The sequence below is a fragment of the Durio zibethinus genome, chromosome 8 (assembly GCF_047325235.1).
Source record: "Durio zibethinus cultivar Kanyao isolate XHJ-2024 chromosome 8, ASM4732523v1, whole genome shotgun sequence".
Lineage (NCBI taxonomy): Eukaryota > Viridiplantae > Streptophyta > Magnoliopsida > Malvales > Malvaceae > Durio > Durio zibethinus.
The window spans coordinates 24712749-24727899 of record NC_143169.1 but is presented as its reverse complement, the minus strand read 5'-3'; the positions used below and the strand labels follow the sequence as shown (position 1 = coordinate 24727899).

General features: G+C 35.5%; 3 protein-coding genes, 1 non-coding gene and 1 pseudogene across 11 annotated transcripts; 3 read left to right on the top strand and 2 right to left on the bottom strand.

Annotated features, from left to right (window-relative positions):
- The first annotated feature begins 505 nt into the window (after positions 1–505).
- Positions 506–6218, top strand: LOC149517672 (apoptosis inhibitor 5-like protein API5). Of its 5 annotated transcripts, none has more exons than XM_089764914.1 (17): positions 506–577; positions 795–906; positions 979–1140; positions 1294–1393; positions 1508–1573; positions 2027–2124; positions 2214–2288; positions 2413–2562; positions 2814–2879; positions 2954–3019; positions 3717–3827; positions 3948–4037; positions 4140–4246; positions 4921–5035; positions 5116–5181; positions 5276–5385; positions 5630–6218. In XM_089764914.1, exons 2-17 carry the CDS (start codon positions 820–822, stop codon positions 5817–5819), a joined length of 1659 nt encoding a protein of 552 aa, XP_089621040.1. In that variant the 5' UTR covers positions 506–577; positions 795–819; the 3' UTR covers positions 5820–6218. The 5 variants fall into 5 exon arrangements, with proteins under 5 accessions (XP_089621040.1, XP_089621036.1, XP_089621041.1 ...); XM_089764910.1 differs by having other exon boundaries at positions 2808–2879; XM_089764915.1 differs by having other exon boundaries at positions 576–692.
- Positions 6219–7284: 1066 nt separating this feature from the next.
- On the bottom strand, positions 7285–8211 carry LOC149517671 (uncharacterized). The gene is made up of 2 exons (XM_089764917.1): positions 7768–8211; positions 7285–7660 (listed from the first exon to the last, which is right to left on the bottom strand). Exons 1-2 carry the CDS (start codon positions 8072–8074, stop codon positions 7419–7421), a joined length of 549 nt encoding a protein of 182 aa, XP_089621043.1. The 5' UTR covers positions 8075–8211; the 3' UTR covers positions 7285–7418.
- A 976-nt stretch (positions 8212–9187) lies between these two features.
- Positions 9188–9822, bottom strand: LOC111278155 (RING-H2 finger protein ATL39-like; annotated as a pseudogene).
- A 482-nt stretch (positions 9823–10304) lies between these two features.
- Positions 10305–10378, top strand: TRNAI-UAU (transfer RNA isoleucine (anticodon UAU)). Its single transcript has one exon. It is a non-coding gene; the product is annotated as a tRNA-Ile (tRNA).
- Positions 10379–10769: 391 nt separating this feature from the next.
- LOC111278154 (protein IQ-DOMAIN 9-like) lies at positions 10770–15151 on the top strand. 4 transcript variants are annotated; one of them, XM_022864681.2, is made up of 7 exons: positions 10770–10901; positions 11036–11078; positions 11590–11696; positions 12054–12215; positions 13146–13373; positions 14398–14511; positions 14586–15151. In XM_022864681.2, the coding sequence occupies exons 3-7, from the start codon at positions 11628–11630 to the stop codon at positions 14940–14942; spliced, it is 930 nt and encodes a 309-aa protein (XP_022720416.2). In that variant the 5' UTR covers positions 10770–10901; positions 11036–11078; positions 11590–11627; the 3' UTR covers positions 14943–15151. The 4 variants fall into 4 exon arrangements, with proteins under 4 accessions (XP_022720416.2, XP_022720418.2, XP_089621042.1 ...); XM_022864683.2 differs by lacking the exon at positions 11036–11078 and having other exon boundaries at positions 10860–10901; XM_089764916.1 differs by lacking the exon at positions 10770–10901 and having other exon boundaries at positions 10938–11078.

Sequence of the window (15151 nt, the reverse complement as noted above, 5' to 3'; positions counted from 1 at the left end):
CTTTATTCATGTATAAAATTCTAAAGCTATATAATTGCTAAACAGTAATAAAAAATTATGTATGAATGAAATTTATTAAATTAATTTAAAAATAATTTATTGTTTATAATTATAAAAGAAATATTTTGATTTTATTTTTAATATTATTTAATTTTTAAATTTTAATAATTTTTTTTTATAAAAAATTCTCCAAGAGAAAAATATATTGGTTTGAAAAGTTATGTCTACCCAGCCTAATTCATGGCATTTTCCAGTGGCCTAGAGAGAGTATCATTAGAATCTGATAAAAGGCTCAACCTAAGGCTAGCCCAAAATCCTGCACAGAAATTATGGGCTTTACAGGATTGCAGTTGCATTTTCCAAAATTATGGACCAAAAGCCCAAAACCCTACACAGAAATTAGAATAACAATAAAACACGGTCGTTTTAATGAAGGTAAGGGTATAATCGTAATTAACTAGGCGAGTCGAGGGTCCGTTAAAACGGAAAATCGCGTTCCTCATTGTTTCTTCGATCCTTGAATCAAAAGGCAGAATAAAAAAAAAAAAAAAACGGTCTTCTCCAAGTACTCTCTCAGGTTTCTTCCTTTCACTCTTATACTGTTCTAGCTTTTCTCTTTCGTATTTTTTTTTCTCTCAGTTTCCCACTAACCAAACAGAGAACAAAATAAAAACCTGAAAAACCCACTCAAAGTGAATTTTTTTTTAATTTATCGTTCTCTCATAATAGTATAATTTTTTAGTTGAATTCTTTTTTATTTAAATGTTAATATTGTTGAATTTCCGGTCTCGCAGTTATCTGCATCCTTAAATATACCAAATGACTAACGCTTCCGAGGAAGCCAATCAAATCGAGAAGCTCTACGAGTTCGGCGAACGCCTCAACGAGGCCAAGGATAAGTCTCAGGTTGGCCCCTTCTCCTTCTCAATTCCTAGGGTTTTCCTTTTCTACCTTCAAATTCTCTAATTTCTGACACAGAATGTGAAAGACTACGAAGGAATCATCGATGCCACGAAAACAAGCTTAAAGGCGAAGCAATTGGCTGCGCAGCTAATTCCTCGCTTCTTCAAGTTCTTCCCTAACCTCTCAAGTCGTGCTCTCAATGCGCATTTCGATTTGATTGAAGAAGAAGATTTGGCGGTTAGTTAATATATCATCTAATAACTTTTTATTAAAATAGTATTCTTTAAATTTATTTTCTTTTTCAGTATATTGGCTACTGACAAAATTGGGGAATTAAAGTAGAATTTTTATTGACTGTTTTCAATCTAATTAAATTTAAACTTTTTATAGGTCCGGGTTCAAGCGATTCGGGGGCTTCCTTTATTTTGCAAGGATACAAAGGAGTATATTTCTAAAATAGTAGACATTTTAGGGCAACTCCTTACTGCTGGTAAAAATAGAATTCTTTAGTTAATAGTTTGTGCTTTGTACAATTTCTTTATAAATTCATGTGTGTTTTTTTGGTGTATTGAACCTTGTCTTTGCTTTACTTTGTTTCTTCCAGAGGAGATCGTGGAGCGTGATGCTGTTCATAAAGCCCTAATGTCTGTATTGAGGCAGGATGTGAAAGGTAATGTTGGATTCTCATGAAGTCTGTTAGATGAATGCATTAGTTTTTTGTAATGGTGAAATTTGGCTATAATTTATTGGTAATGTTACATGTGTGAGTTTTTAGACCAAATTTCTTTGAACTTGAGTTTGGTTATATTGATTCTTTGAGTAGATAACATTCTTTATCGGTCAAGGCACATTTCATTGGTTTTTAATGTCTCTAAAATTTATGACATTTGGTGACTGCTTTTCTCAATTAATTGCTTCTTTTAATGTGGCTTTTTCCTATCGCTAAATATGTGGGTCTTATGGTTCGTATTGCCTCTATTTATTTTGCTCCTCAATGGGCAAGAAGATGTCTAGGTTGCCTAGGGTAGGTCTAGAACTTTGTAAGTAAAAGAACTTTTGGCATCTGCTTAATGAAATACTAAGTTAGATTGCAATGATTATCTAGACTGTTTTGTGAATGCAGAGTCCTTAACAGCACTATTCAAGCACATTTGGAATGTTGAGGACCCAAGTCAAGATGACACTATTCGTGACAAGGTTTTGTGTTTTATACGAGATAAGGTTAAGACTGCTTCTTGGTTTGCCCATCGTTGCTATTCTCTTGCTTTCTTTTATGATGATAATTGAGGGGAAACCAACTATGTTTGCAGGTTTTTCCTCTCAAAGCTGAACTCTTGAGACCTCAAGAGGAAATGGAAAGGCATATAACTGATTTAATTAAAAAGGTACTATTTTGATTTTACTACTTAAGCAGTCATTATTTTATCTAGTCTCTCCTTATTCTCCCAGAATTATGAGCTTTCTATTTTGTGGAAGATGCAGGACTGATTTTATTTAATTTCATTCCAGAGTTTAGGAGATGTGACTGGAGCTGAATTCAGAATGTTTATGGACTTTTTAAAAAGCTTGAGCATATTTGGGGAGAAAGCTCCTCCTGAGCGCTTGAAGGAACTTATTGGAATAATTGAAGGGCAGGCTGATTTAGATGCACAATTTGATGTGAGTGCTTGTTTGCTGAATATTGGTTTGGAATCTTTTCTTTATAATGCCTGACTTGATTCTTTATGATGCATTACATATTCCAAATTACCTCTTTGCATAAATTAGAGTAGATATTTATTAGAAAGGATGTGGCACTGTAAAATATTAAAAATAGTTTTACTAGTCAAGATTGCCTTGTTGAGGTTCACCGTTGCACTGTCATTGTTATGAACTTACTTTGTAACTAATCAAATGGCTTTTAGATGCAGGTTTCAGATGCAGATCATATAGATAGGTTGATATCATGCCTGTTCATGGCTCTTCCCTTTTTTGTGGTAAGGACTACATTTGATATTCTTCTGATATGTGAACTTTCTTAGCTGTCGCTTACCTCTAAATCTTTTTGCAGAGGGGTGCATCGGGCAGCAGGTTCCTGAACTACTTAAACAAGCACATTGTACCTGTTTTTGATAAGGTGAAATACTATTTTGTGACCTCAAGTACTGAACAGATGTAATCTAAGTTCATTTTGCATGAATACTGATATCAATACAGCAAATGTACATTCATTCTAGTTAGTTCCTTTGTCTTTACTGTTGTCACTGTTATTTTGATGCTGAAAGAAAAGTGTGTATGGTTAATTTTGTAGTCTTTTGTGATTATGAAGATTTGCATGTTGTCGTAGATGTGGATGAATCTTAAAAGTATTTCTCTTGGTACCTTTTAGTTAATAACCAGAGCTCCTGAAATTGGGATTTTCCTTCTTGTTGGTGGGAAATCTGGAGGCATGGAAGTGCTAATGCAAAAGTTGAAAGTTATATAGTTCAGACTAAATTCTGAATGGCAACAGTGTTTGCTGGAAAGCAGCTTGTTGGCAGTAATATCGGCTGCATTTATAAAATTTATGAAGACCTTAACATATACTAACAACCATTCACTGCAAAATTTGAAATGCTAATGCCTTAGAAGCTCTAGAAATGTTTCTTAAATATGATGAGGTGTCTCTTGGTCATTTTTGTACATCTGAATGTTCCCTGAAAATAGGAAATTCTTTTTACTAGAAATTCTTGAGGAACTCTGTATTGTGAAGGCTCTGGCATGACCCTCTATTTGTTCTACTGAGTAGCTAGTACTGTAGTAAGGATTATATTCTAAAAATAAGTGTCTTACAGCTTCTGGAGGAACGAAAGCTAGATTTGCTCAAAGCTTTAGCAGAAATTTCTCCTTACACAACACCACAGGATTCACGCCAGGTTCTTCCTTCTATTGTTCAGCTTTTAAAGGTATAGGTGTGCATTTTCTTATCATATCTTGTTGAATTCTTGGAGTTTTGTGATAATATTTGTCTCACACATGTTTATATTTATATTGACTCTATTTATAAATATATCTTTCTTTCTCAGAAGTACATGCCTCGGAGGAAGACTGGAGAAGAAACAAACTTTACCTATGTTGAATGCTTGTTGTTTTCATTTCATCATTTAGCTCACAAGGTTTTTCTTTTCCCAAAATTTCATTCCATCATTTCCTTTTTCTCCATTCTGCTGCATAAATTTATATTGTGTAATGCTTATTTGGTTATTATTGTTATATAGGCTCCCAATGCCACAAATAGTCTGTGTGGTTACAAGATTGTGACTGGTCAACCATCAGATAGGCTTGGGGAAGACTTCTCAGAGTATTATAAGGACTTCACTGAGAGGTAACCTAGCCTCTCTTCTCCCCTATGCTATAAATTCTTAAAAATAAAAAAGAACTAATTCTTTTCTTCTTACTGTATTTTGATGAAAGTTTTCTCTGATTAAACGGTCATAGTTTATTTGAGTTTATTGATGTAAGTACAGACCAATGAGTTGATCTTGTTGAAGACATATTCTTTGTTTCTTTTTATATTCTTGCTTTAGGAGTGAACAGAAGTTGAGCAACAGCAATTTTATATCCATAAAATCTGATGTGAGCTATTTAGGTATCACTAGATGGAGTAGATTGGACAGATATATGTTAATGACCTGTTTCTTTCTTATTCCCAGTTCTGAACAAGTTCTTAAACTAATATGTATATTGAATCAATGAATTAATTGAGATATACACCAATGACAGAAAGTTAAAAAAGTTACAATCTGCCAAATGAACTTACACAATTTGTCAAGGAACAAACAATTGCTTTAGGATTGCCTAAGATAGGGCTGTAATGCATTGTTTGCCTTCAACATAGAGGTCCAGGATGGTTGCAACTTCACAAATCAGCCTAGAATGCTCCGACGGAAAAGAAAATATGAAGTGTTCTCAAATCTATCATCCTCAGTTGAATTGTTGTCATCATTGTTGATAATGCTTCTGTATGCTATTCATTCTTTTTAATGAATGGTGATCCAGATTGAGTAGTGTTGAAGACCTAACTAGGGCCACCATGAAGAAATTAACTCAGGGAATGGCTGAGCACAACAAAGCAATGGCAGCTGCTAAATCTGATGAAGCAAAGGAGAGCATTGTAAGTTTATTCTTAAAAAACCCTTATTTTAGTTTGTTTTCTGTTTCCTTTTGAATTTATCCTTCATTTTCTGCTTGCAGAAAACTCAAAAGCAGAATACTACAACTGGATTGCGTACCTGCAATAACATTTTAGCTATGACAAAGGTTAAAGGGAGTGAAATTTGTCTTCTAATTATATAGCATGTGGCATGTGTGCCTAAAGTCTCAGCAGCTTATCTTTTATTATTTACCTGTTCAGCCCTTACATTCAAAAACACCTGCATTTATTGGAGATAAGAGTGTTAACCTTTCTTGGAAAGAAGCTATAAAACCTTCTTTGCCCTCCAGTGCAACTGCAACTGCAACTGGGTAAGTTACCTGTTTAGTCTGCAACTGCTCATTGTTGGATTTCTTTCTGCCCTTCATGTATTTTTGGCTTTACCGAAAATCAGACTCACATGATTAACCTGATGTGGGGGTTGATGAGCCGCATTAACTTTAATAGAATTGAACCAAATAAAACTACATTCCTTTTCATGCATGTGTCAAGTGGACTCTTGCTACAGTTGTCCCTGAAACAAAACAATTTCTATGTTGCATAATTGTTGTTCAGGGTGAAGCGACCTGCTAATGCAGCTAATGGATCCAATAATTTGGCAACAAAGAAAGGCCGTGGAGCTGTTGGCATGCAAAACCAGCTTGTTAATAGAGCATTGGAAGGTATATCTTATGGTGGGAGGGGTGGTGGAAGAGGCAGGGGGAGGGGTTGGGGAGGACGTGGAAGAGGAAGAGGCTACCGGTAGTTTGATGCATGAAACAGTGTACGATGATGATCTAAATTTGGAGAATCTGTTTGTACCTGAAGAATACGAAAAGAAGTCATTGATTTGTTAAAACGTACACTCTTTTCAGGGCAAGTTTTGTTTGATACAGGATGCTGATGAGTTTCTAGATTCATTGTGGACTAACAACAGTCATTGTAGTCTTCCGGAGATTGTTTTAAAGTTTATTGGATAGCGTTAGGGATTTGAGTTCCCAATCCTATTCAAGTTTAGTGTTTTTGAGGAACCATTGGCCACATCTTAGAATGGATGGAGAGCTGTATCTTAATGACAGTTAATTTCTTAGATAAATATTCAGACCTGATTATGCAGAATGTGACCAAGTTTGTTAAGTTAAATGGTGAACTTATATTATCATTACACTGTTCTTGTGCATCATTTGTCTGGTTCACCCAAAACAACTCAACTTGACTGTTGCACTTCGGACTTGATCATATACTTTGGCTTGGGCGCAAATCTATTCGCCTTGATCCAAACACTCTCATAGACTGGGGATAACTTGCCTACAGAATCCTATGATGGCGGCAATATTTCTTTACGGTGGTTGCGACCACCGATAAGGTAAAGACCCCAAAAACTGTGGCTGCTCAAGCTATCGGTTCTACTGTCAACATTTGTAACAGGTGCCCAAATGCCGTCCTAATAACATGTAGCAAAACTTGATGCACTTTGTGAAGTTATGTGTTAAGCTGAAAAACTCATTCAAATTTGTGAATTCATAATATATGGGGCTGACTTTGAATCTGAAGTGAACAAATGTGGTCCAGCTAAAATGATAACATCAATCTCTCAAAGACTAAGATACCTAACAGTCCTAATCGCTTCATCCCCGACATTTTCATTAACATGGATGCAAGTTGTCTTCAGTTTCGTCTTGATCACAGCAATAACTTCTTTTTAGGTTGATGAGGAAGAACAAAAGACAAACTGTTGAAGTGGCACCAAATATAAGATAAATACCCCAGAAGCTGTGGGAGGCCAAGCTATCACCGTCAATGTCATATAGATAGGCTGAAGACTGGTCCGAATAAGCAAACCTATTTTCTTCCAGCGATCTTAGGTTTCCATCTCGTACAGATTTAGAACGTCCCTTGAAATTCCGTAGCTATTGAAGGGCCTTTCTTGAATGCCTTCAGTGACAGCAAAAACAAGTTTCGTCTTAGCCAACTTTTCTAACTTGGATGAGATTTTGGAAAATGGCATACTATACAAAAGAATGTGAAATCCTAGTGATGATATTAATATACTCACAAAGCTGAATTCTCCAAAGATGTATGTAGGTGCAGCAGCAATAAAATGTTTGTGGTGTTGACTGAAGAAAACTTTCCCATCTGGAATTTCAAGGAAGGCTGCTGCTCTGTTGATGCTCCTAAATTGTCCTTCATATTTGTATTTGCTGCTGCCATCCTCGATATTCTGTTTTTCAAACCCAAGCACCTCGTCAAAATAAGTCGTTGTGAAAGAATCAGCGGCAAATCCAACTTTCGAATTGGCCTTTTTGAGCCTTTCAATGTCAGAGATATTTGGTTCCAGTTGCTGAAAGGTGAGTATTGAACTCACTCAAGCGGTAAAGCTTGGCTCTAAGATGAATACAACGTATGCTTCTTCTTCAAAACTTGGGATAGCCCTACTCCAACTGTAGAAATGAATGATAGTTGCAAAGCACTTCCCGTGTTCGAAATCATTCATTGTCAATTTTGCCAAGGCAGGCCGACCGAGGGACGATTGTGTTGGTGGTGCAGAAGATGCTGCGAATGAAGCCCCTTCTTCCCAAATGTCCATAACTTCGTCTGGTTTTTCAGCTGCAATCAAGTAACATATATATCCTTGTCAATACAAATTTTCATATAGCTGCACTTATCAAAATAGAAGTAATAGACGTAAAGTTATAGTCAAGATCATAACTAACCTGTAATACTAGCTTTCAAAGGGTTACTTCCAGGGTTCGTAAAGAGAGAAATATTGAAATCTTGAACTGCAATTTCCATGGCTGTTTTCCCTTCCTTTCCGACTGGAGAAGTAACATCAAAAACAGCACCTATGTTTGTAAGTTTATAATATTTGGCAACTTCAACTCCAAAATAGAGGATGCAAGCAATTGCGATCAATGCCTGGTAGAGATGCCAACATTTTAAAACACTGGAACTGCAAAAGAAAGGCAATCCGCCTTTAAAATCATTGCACAACATCTTAGTCATTCGGTTATGAAACTTCATATTGTTTTGAAGTACAAAAAAAATGGACTTGCCTTTTGCTTTTCATATCTGAATTATGAATATATATTATGCTCAGACTTCTTTAAATCTACCAAAGAATTGCACGGAAATGATGGGCATAATTCCGCGTAGTTTCATGATCCGGAAAAGTCATCTACAATAAAGTTGAAACTTTAAGTTATCTTGATTCTTGAGTATTCAATACAGAAGTTGACGGGATGTGGTTTCAGCTTGGTTCTTAATTCTATATTTAAGTGATAAAATATTATGACAAAATATTACTAAAGAATTGACTTTTTTTTATTTTTTTTATTTTATAAAACGGTGAATTCTAAACTTTGTTTTCCATAAAAGATGATCCATTAAACGCCTAGTGTTTATAAATATATAAAATCAAATAAAAAAGAAACAATTAATTAAATTATAAATTAAACTTAAAAATTTAAAACACGATATATAACATGATACGAATATATACGAAATAAAAAATATGAAAATAATACGATTTAAAATTTTAATAAAAATTATATATGAATTTAATAAAAACAAAAAAAATGTATTTTATTTTTTTCGTATTGATATTAATTATAATACATAATTTTCGTGTATAATATAATATAAATACAAAAATTTTCAGTTTTTTCCATATACAAGTACATGAATTGTCCTTCTCCACATTTTAGCATAAATTCAAGATTAAATACCAAAATAAATCTTTTTGCCTGTGACCAAGGTATATAAATCTGTTATGTCCTTTCTTATATAATAATGTTAAGAATAAGCATGTCCTATGCTTAAATCAGTGATTTATTTGAGACGGAAGGAATGCAAGCTAAGAGATAAAATCTGTTCAATATCGAAATATTCAACATAAATATATCTTGTAATGATAATATAAATATTATTGTTGAATTTTGTGAGCTTAGTCTTATTCTGATTTTAAGCCTGGATTATTATGGTATAATTATCGTATGTCTTAAGTATTGGTTATTATGGTATAATATGGTTGATACTATTAGTTTTAAAATACATATATTTTTACAATTATTTGAAGCAAAAAATTTTGTTACTTCAATTATTCCGCATGCATTGGATTCATTACAAGTGCTGTCTGTAAAACTAATGCATTGATTTTCACATATCTTATTGCTGCATATATTCTTTGCACTCAGAAAGGTTCTAAACTTAAATATAATAATAATAATAATAATAATTTAAAGATAAAAAATTATAAAATGAGTTTACCCATCAGTGCCTCTCTAAATCTTGACTGCCAACTTCATCTCCATTACTTTGAATCTTACTTGACGATATCGTGACCCTGAGCTTGGTCATGATGGTCCACCGTCCTTTTCCACTTGGACAGCAACATGGGACGCGTTTTCCTCTACGGGGGAGCCATGGGTTGAAGGCTGCTGCCCAATTCCTTGTCCTCTGACTGGACCGTTGGCTCAGCCACGGTGCGACATATGGGGCAAGTTGTGTGTGACCCAAGCCACGTTTCTATACACTCCACATAAAAGCCTGACTGTGGACTCCTCCATGATGGTTCCCAAACAAGCGGAGCATTCTGTAGGCTCATCATCATCATGATCAACCTGACTGGTGGTTAGCTTGTATGTGAACATCGGCAATGAGACTATGTCGACCAAAGGGTCGAGCCCTGTCTTGGGTGGCTTGTTGATGGAACTTTCAATATCAATCGATGCAATTTGATCAGTTCTCTGGAAATGAATGAAAAGAGATATTTATATGCTCTTAAATGGGTATATGATAAGAAAAAGTATAGTTCCAAAGTCTACGGCATGTACCAACATTTTCCAACGATTTGGTGTAAAATCTTCAACCGTAGGTAATGCCGCTTGTTTTACGCAACCCATTGCCTATTACATCTTGACGTCGTTTTCCATATGCAGACTAAAGACAATTAACTCAAAAGTGTGACCACCACTTTCATGATCAAGTCCTGATTTGAGCTAGAAATTTTCCTTCTATATATTTTGATGCATAATACATTTTTCTATATGAATATATTGTTATATCTTGTAATTTGTTAACCTTATCATGTTAAGAAGCTTACAATTCTTATCGTTTGTACTAATTTCCAATAAAAAATTGAATTTGACGAAACAAAGAACTATAGAGAAATTTGGTCGAAACAAGAAAGCAGTACAAGCAAGAATGAAGTTTACCCAAATAAATAATAAGAGGTTGACCACAATCTCAATCGGGTCCCGTAGCTCAGTTGGTTAGAGCGTTGGTCTTATGAGCCGAAGGTCGCGGGTTCGAGCCCCGCCGGGACCAATCAATTTATCGTTTTATCATAACCAATCAATCAGTAATCAGTCAGTTAATGACGATGCGTGAACCAGTAAACCACGTTAACGTTTACCAGTTCAAAATCTGACCAGTCATTATCCAAGAAAGAACCCAACGTCAAGTTAACTCTCTTGATTTCATCAGACAAATCAGAAATTCACATTCCAAAAAAAATCTAGAGAAACAAATGTTGTGGGAGGAACCAGTCAATCATACATAGGCACAGTCTATCTACATCAAAAACATGTCATGTTTGTTGTCCTGTCCCATCTCCCTTGTGTTGAATTTTCTCAGGAAAAAAAATCTAAAGAGCAACCAACACTCACTGTGGCAAACCCCCCAGCTCTTCATATCAGTTGTTGAGCCCTTGATTGATGAGAGAGATATCAAAAACATATTTTTAATATGATTTCTCTTTTTTTTTTTTTCTCTCTTTTCTGTTAGATCAGCTTTTTATTCTTTTTGAGACCAAAACAAAAAATAGAGGAAAAGCTGGTAATGGGCCATGGTAATCCACATTCCACACCTACCCTTTTATGATTCTTTTCTTTGATTTCAGGCTTTCCTTCTTCTTTACTACAACTTGTACTATTGTTGTCACCACCTTTCCCTTTTGTACTCTTCCAAAATCTTTGTTTTCAGTGCCTTCCTTCCTCCAAAAGTACCTCCTTTGACAGCTTTGTTGGTATGTCATTAATTTCCCATATTTTTAGTTTGGTTTCTTATTGCTTCGGGTTTTGTTTGCTTTCATAAGGAAAAAAATGGCATTTTGGGGATACCCATGATTGGGAAGGATACTGGGATCTGGGTTCTGGGTTCTGGATGTTTTTAGTATTAGTAAGTGAATTTTCATGGAGTCCAAATTAGAAACTAATTTTTCCTCTGAAAATCAAATCTTTGGTTTATGATATGATGGGGTTTATGTTGCTGCTGCAATTTTCAGATTCTTACAATACCGTCTTCATGTTTCTGTTAGTGGATAGAGGGGTTGACTTTGATAGTTGCCTATTTGTTCATTTGGTGACATGCTTGCTTCTTGAGTTTGGGAACTGGTAGTTACTTTCCATGAATAAATGTTCTAACTTTCAAATCAAATCTTTCTTTTCTGGCATGTTCTTCTACCAAACTGAATTATTTGTGTTCCAGTTTCTGCTTGCTGTTGTTTCTGATTATATTTGCGCTGAAAATACGGTCAGGTTGATGCTTAGTTCAATACAGACACTTACCATCAGCAATGGGTTCTGGAAATTTGTTGAAGACAATAATAAAGATAGTAAAAGATGACAGCTCAAAGAAAGTGAAGGTATATACTAGCTTCCAAAAGCTTTTACTAACAATCATAAACTAAGCTATACAACTTTCTGTTTTCTAGTTAGAAATAAATCTGAGTTTGCTTCTCAAATAATTAATATGCAATTTTAATATTTTGGATTAATGTTATCCTTCATCCAAACCTGTTGGAAGGTTAATCTTATTTACCATTGGAATGATATTTTTGAAGCTTTTAATTACTTCTATCTCTCATGAACACCCAATTCCTATTCACCATAACTGTCACTACCACCTTCCGTGGTACCATTTGCTATGTTCACTTTATCATTTATTTGATCTCTTTATTGAGGTAACCTTTACCTTGTATTGTCTCATCCGTTTGGCACAGGGATCTTCAGCTTCTACAAAATCCAATGGCTTCAAATGGAAGAAACGCCAGCAGAAGGCTTCCTCTAAAACAAGTTTTACTAGTGGAAATTCCAACACTCTTGGCATGCCAATTGAGGATTTTGCAGCAACTCGGATTCAAACTGCATTCCGAGGCTATAGGGTATGTTGATTTGCAAGTTCTATAAACTAACATATGAGAGCACATGTGCTTATGTTTATGCATTTACTCATCTGTAATTCTGTATGCATATATGCCTTTGCTTGCAATGGCGGTTGTCTCACTGATGTTCCTCACAAAGCAATCAAGAAACTCTTCTAGTTCAAATTGTTATCTGTTATTGTTAGAGAAATAGCACGATGATGTATCTTGGATATGTATGGTATTGTTGAAAAGAATTCCTGTCTTTTAGGAAATTTTGGCGAATACTACTATTGTCTATGTATTGGTTATGAGTATGGATAGTAGACATTCCTCTGTAGATAAATATATTACACTATTAAAAATGAATGTTTACCTCTTTTAAGATCATACAGTAGTTCATTAACCTGATAAAAGATGGTTTGTACACTATGGAGTTATTTTGTTATAGCATCATGCCAAAAGGAATCTTCTTGCTCTCTTTGTTTGCTTCCCCATAAAGTCTAGTTGTCATATACAACCCGATTCTCATTTACTTTTGGTGATAGAACTTTCTAGAATTTCAACCCTGTAGCTGTAACACATTGTACAAGATTCGGTGTGTTAATGCATCGTTCTTAGCTAATTGACTCACCAAGTTGGAATGACCGGTGAAGCCACCTTCTCTAGTCTTTCCAACATGAAATAGCAGCAACCATTAAGTTTATTTGTGCAAATCTTTCAAATAGAGGAATGATATAGGTACCTGGTATTTGTTATTAATTGATGTCATGAACATGTATTTAAATATCTCCCCTGTTTCTGATTTCTGTTATATGTTGATAATGGCAGCATGGCTTTGATTCTCCTCTTTTGCTTTTTAATCCACTTGCAGGTGTCTTAAGGTTATAAGATAGATGTTAACCCAAGACTTGGTAGAATGGTTTAATAATTTCTTTTCTCATGATGCAGGCCAGAAAAAAATTACGTCAATTGAAAGGTATAGTAAGATTACAGGCTCAAACCCAAACTTATTCCATCAAACAACAAGCTACAACAACATTGAATTATCTTCATTCGTGGAGCAACATACAGGCTCAGATAAGAGCTCGTCGACTCTGTATGGTAACAGAAGGCCGTCTTAGACAGAAGAAAAAAATGGCTCAGCTAAAGCTTGAGGCGAAACTACATGACCTAGAGGTTAGATCAACTGTCCTGGCTCATGAGAACTTGCATGGACTAAGATCTTGACAGCAAGCTTTCTTAAGGCTATTCATCTTAAACATGTGAATTGTTTTATGATTGCAATTTTAATCGTCTTACTACTGTGGACAATTAGCATCACCTTATTTTCCGTGGGATCATGTTTTACATATAATCGTCTGTATACTTTAAGAGGTTGGGAGGATTTGAGTGGGAGAAGTTTTGACACTGGACATCAGTAGGAATGGTCTTTTGGCATGCATATTCTAATGTATCGTCCATGGTAGTTTCTGTTCAGCCCAAGTCACCTGTCCATTTTCTGCAGAAATCTTTTGCTATAATTTGTTATACTAAAATCTCAACAAATCACCATAAGCATAGATCAGAAGACCAACTATTGAGGTTAAAATCTATGACAGCCTTTAATCTTGACTGCAATGACTGAGTAATCTACTTCGAATTCTCTTCAGTTGTTGCTTAAATAATTTCTGATTCTTTTTGCATTATAATTCTTGTGTGCCATCTTTATATATCTGTATCTTAGGGGCCATTTTCTCCTTTATCAGCTTTCCTGATATGAATTTTACTTCAAGAGGAACTTATCATGTAGAGACTCCAATTCCTGTATATTTCAGACTCATTTGATGCTCCTGACAGTTTGTAACAATTTGTCTGGATCCTTTTATGTTCTGTTTCTGCAAGCTGGTTGTGGAATTATTGGATGAAGATTCATTCTGTTTCAGAGACGTCTTGATCCTTCTGTACTTTTCTTATAATAGCAATTTTTATGTCCTAATGATCTATAATATCATTAGCATTTTATAGTTTCAGATGTTTGATGTTTTATTCATTGTCTAAGTGTATAAAATTTTGACTTGATTTCAAATAATCCTAGGTGCTCCTACATCCTGTTGAAAGCCTCCAGATATCTCTGTTTTTCTGCCTCTTAATCTGCCTGCTTGAGGCTGGCGTGTTCAGCTCTTTCTCTCTTTCTCTCAATAATAGTTTAAATCTATGACAGGTGGAATGGTCTGGTGGCCCTGAAACAATGGAGGCAGTTCTTACAAAAATACAGCAGAGAGAAGAAGCAGCTGTCAAGCGGGAGCGAACTATGGCATATGCCTTTTCCCATCAGGTATGCCATTCTCAGAAGCTGTACTTTTTGTTATTTTGGCGAAAGTTATATGATGGGATATGCATGATTTGCAGTGGAGGGCCCCGAACTCTACCAATAATGGGCTTGGTAATTATGAACTTGCTAAAGCTAATTGGGGTTGGAGCTGGGTGGAACGCTGGATTGCTGTTCGCCCATGGGAAAGCCGCCTCCCTACTCACTCCATCACCCCTAAGAAAGCGCAGAATAGACAGATAAGCAAGGCTGGTAAAAGCTCAAATTCACCCAAACCAAAAGCATCAGTTTCGGTTAAACCCCCTCTGTCCGACGGGAAAGGAACCATGAAACCTGGGAGGTTGTCTTACCCTGGTGCTGAGAAACCGCCTGCACGTCGAGAAAGCACTAAAGCTGAAGAAGTGAACAATAAAAAAGAAGACATACTGGTGACTTAGCAGCAAGCCAAAGCATTTGGTTTCCCAAAATTCATGTTGCCGATAACTTACCGGCTATAAGCGAGCACATCCTATTTTCTTTTGTTCGGTGTTGAAAAATATATGTACTTGTACAATGGTTTTGTTTCTAGCTTTTTGTACATGAATTGGCGAAGGTATGCCTTGCGTAAGAACAGAAATTATAGAATGGCTTGGTTTTGTGACACAAA

Excerpts from the sequence above, each read along its gene's own strand:
- LOC149517672 (XM_089764910.1), top strand. The coding sequence starts at position 820 with ATGACTAACGCTTCCGAGGAAGCCAATCAAATCGAGAAGCTCTACGAG. Across the intron at positions 2,563-2,807 it reads ATTTAGATGCACAATTTGAT|ATGCAGGTTTCAGATGCAGA; the intron begins GTGAGTGCTTGT and ends AATGGCTTTTAG. Across the intron at positions 5,386-5,629 it reads GCAACTGCAACTGCAACTGG|GGTGAAGCGACCTGCTAATG; the intron begins GTAAGTTACCTG and ends ATTGTTGTTCAG.
- LOC149517671 (XM_089764917.1), bottom strand. The coding sequence starts at position 8,074 with ATGAAGTTTCATAACCGAATGACTAAGATGTTGTGCAATGATTTTAAA. Across the intron at positions 7,661-7,767 it reads TTTGAAAGCTAGTATTACAG|CTGAAAAACCAGACGAAGTT; the intron begins GTTAGTTATGAT and ends ACTTGATTGCAG.
- LOC111278154 (XM_022864681.2), top strand. The coding sequence starts at position 11,628 with ATGGGTTCTGGAAATTTGTTGAAGACAATAATAAAGATAGTAAAAGAT. Across the intron at positions 13,374-14,397 it reads CGAAACTACATGACCTAGAG|GTGGAATGGTCTGGTGGCCC; the intron begins GTTAGATCAACT and ends AATCTATGACAG. Across the intron at positions 14,512-14,585 it reads CATATGCCTTTTCCCATCAG|TGGAGGGCCCCGAACTCTAC; the intron begins GTATGCCATTCT and ends CATGATTTGCAG.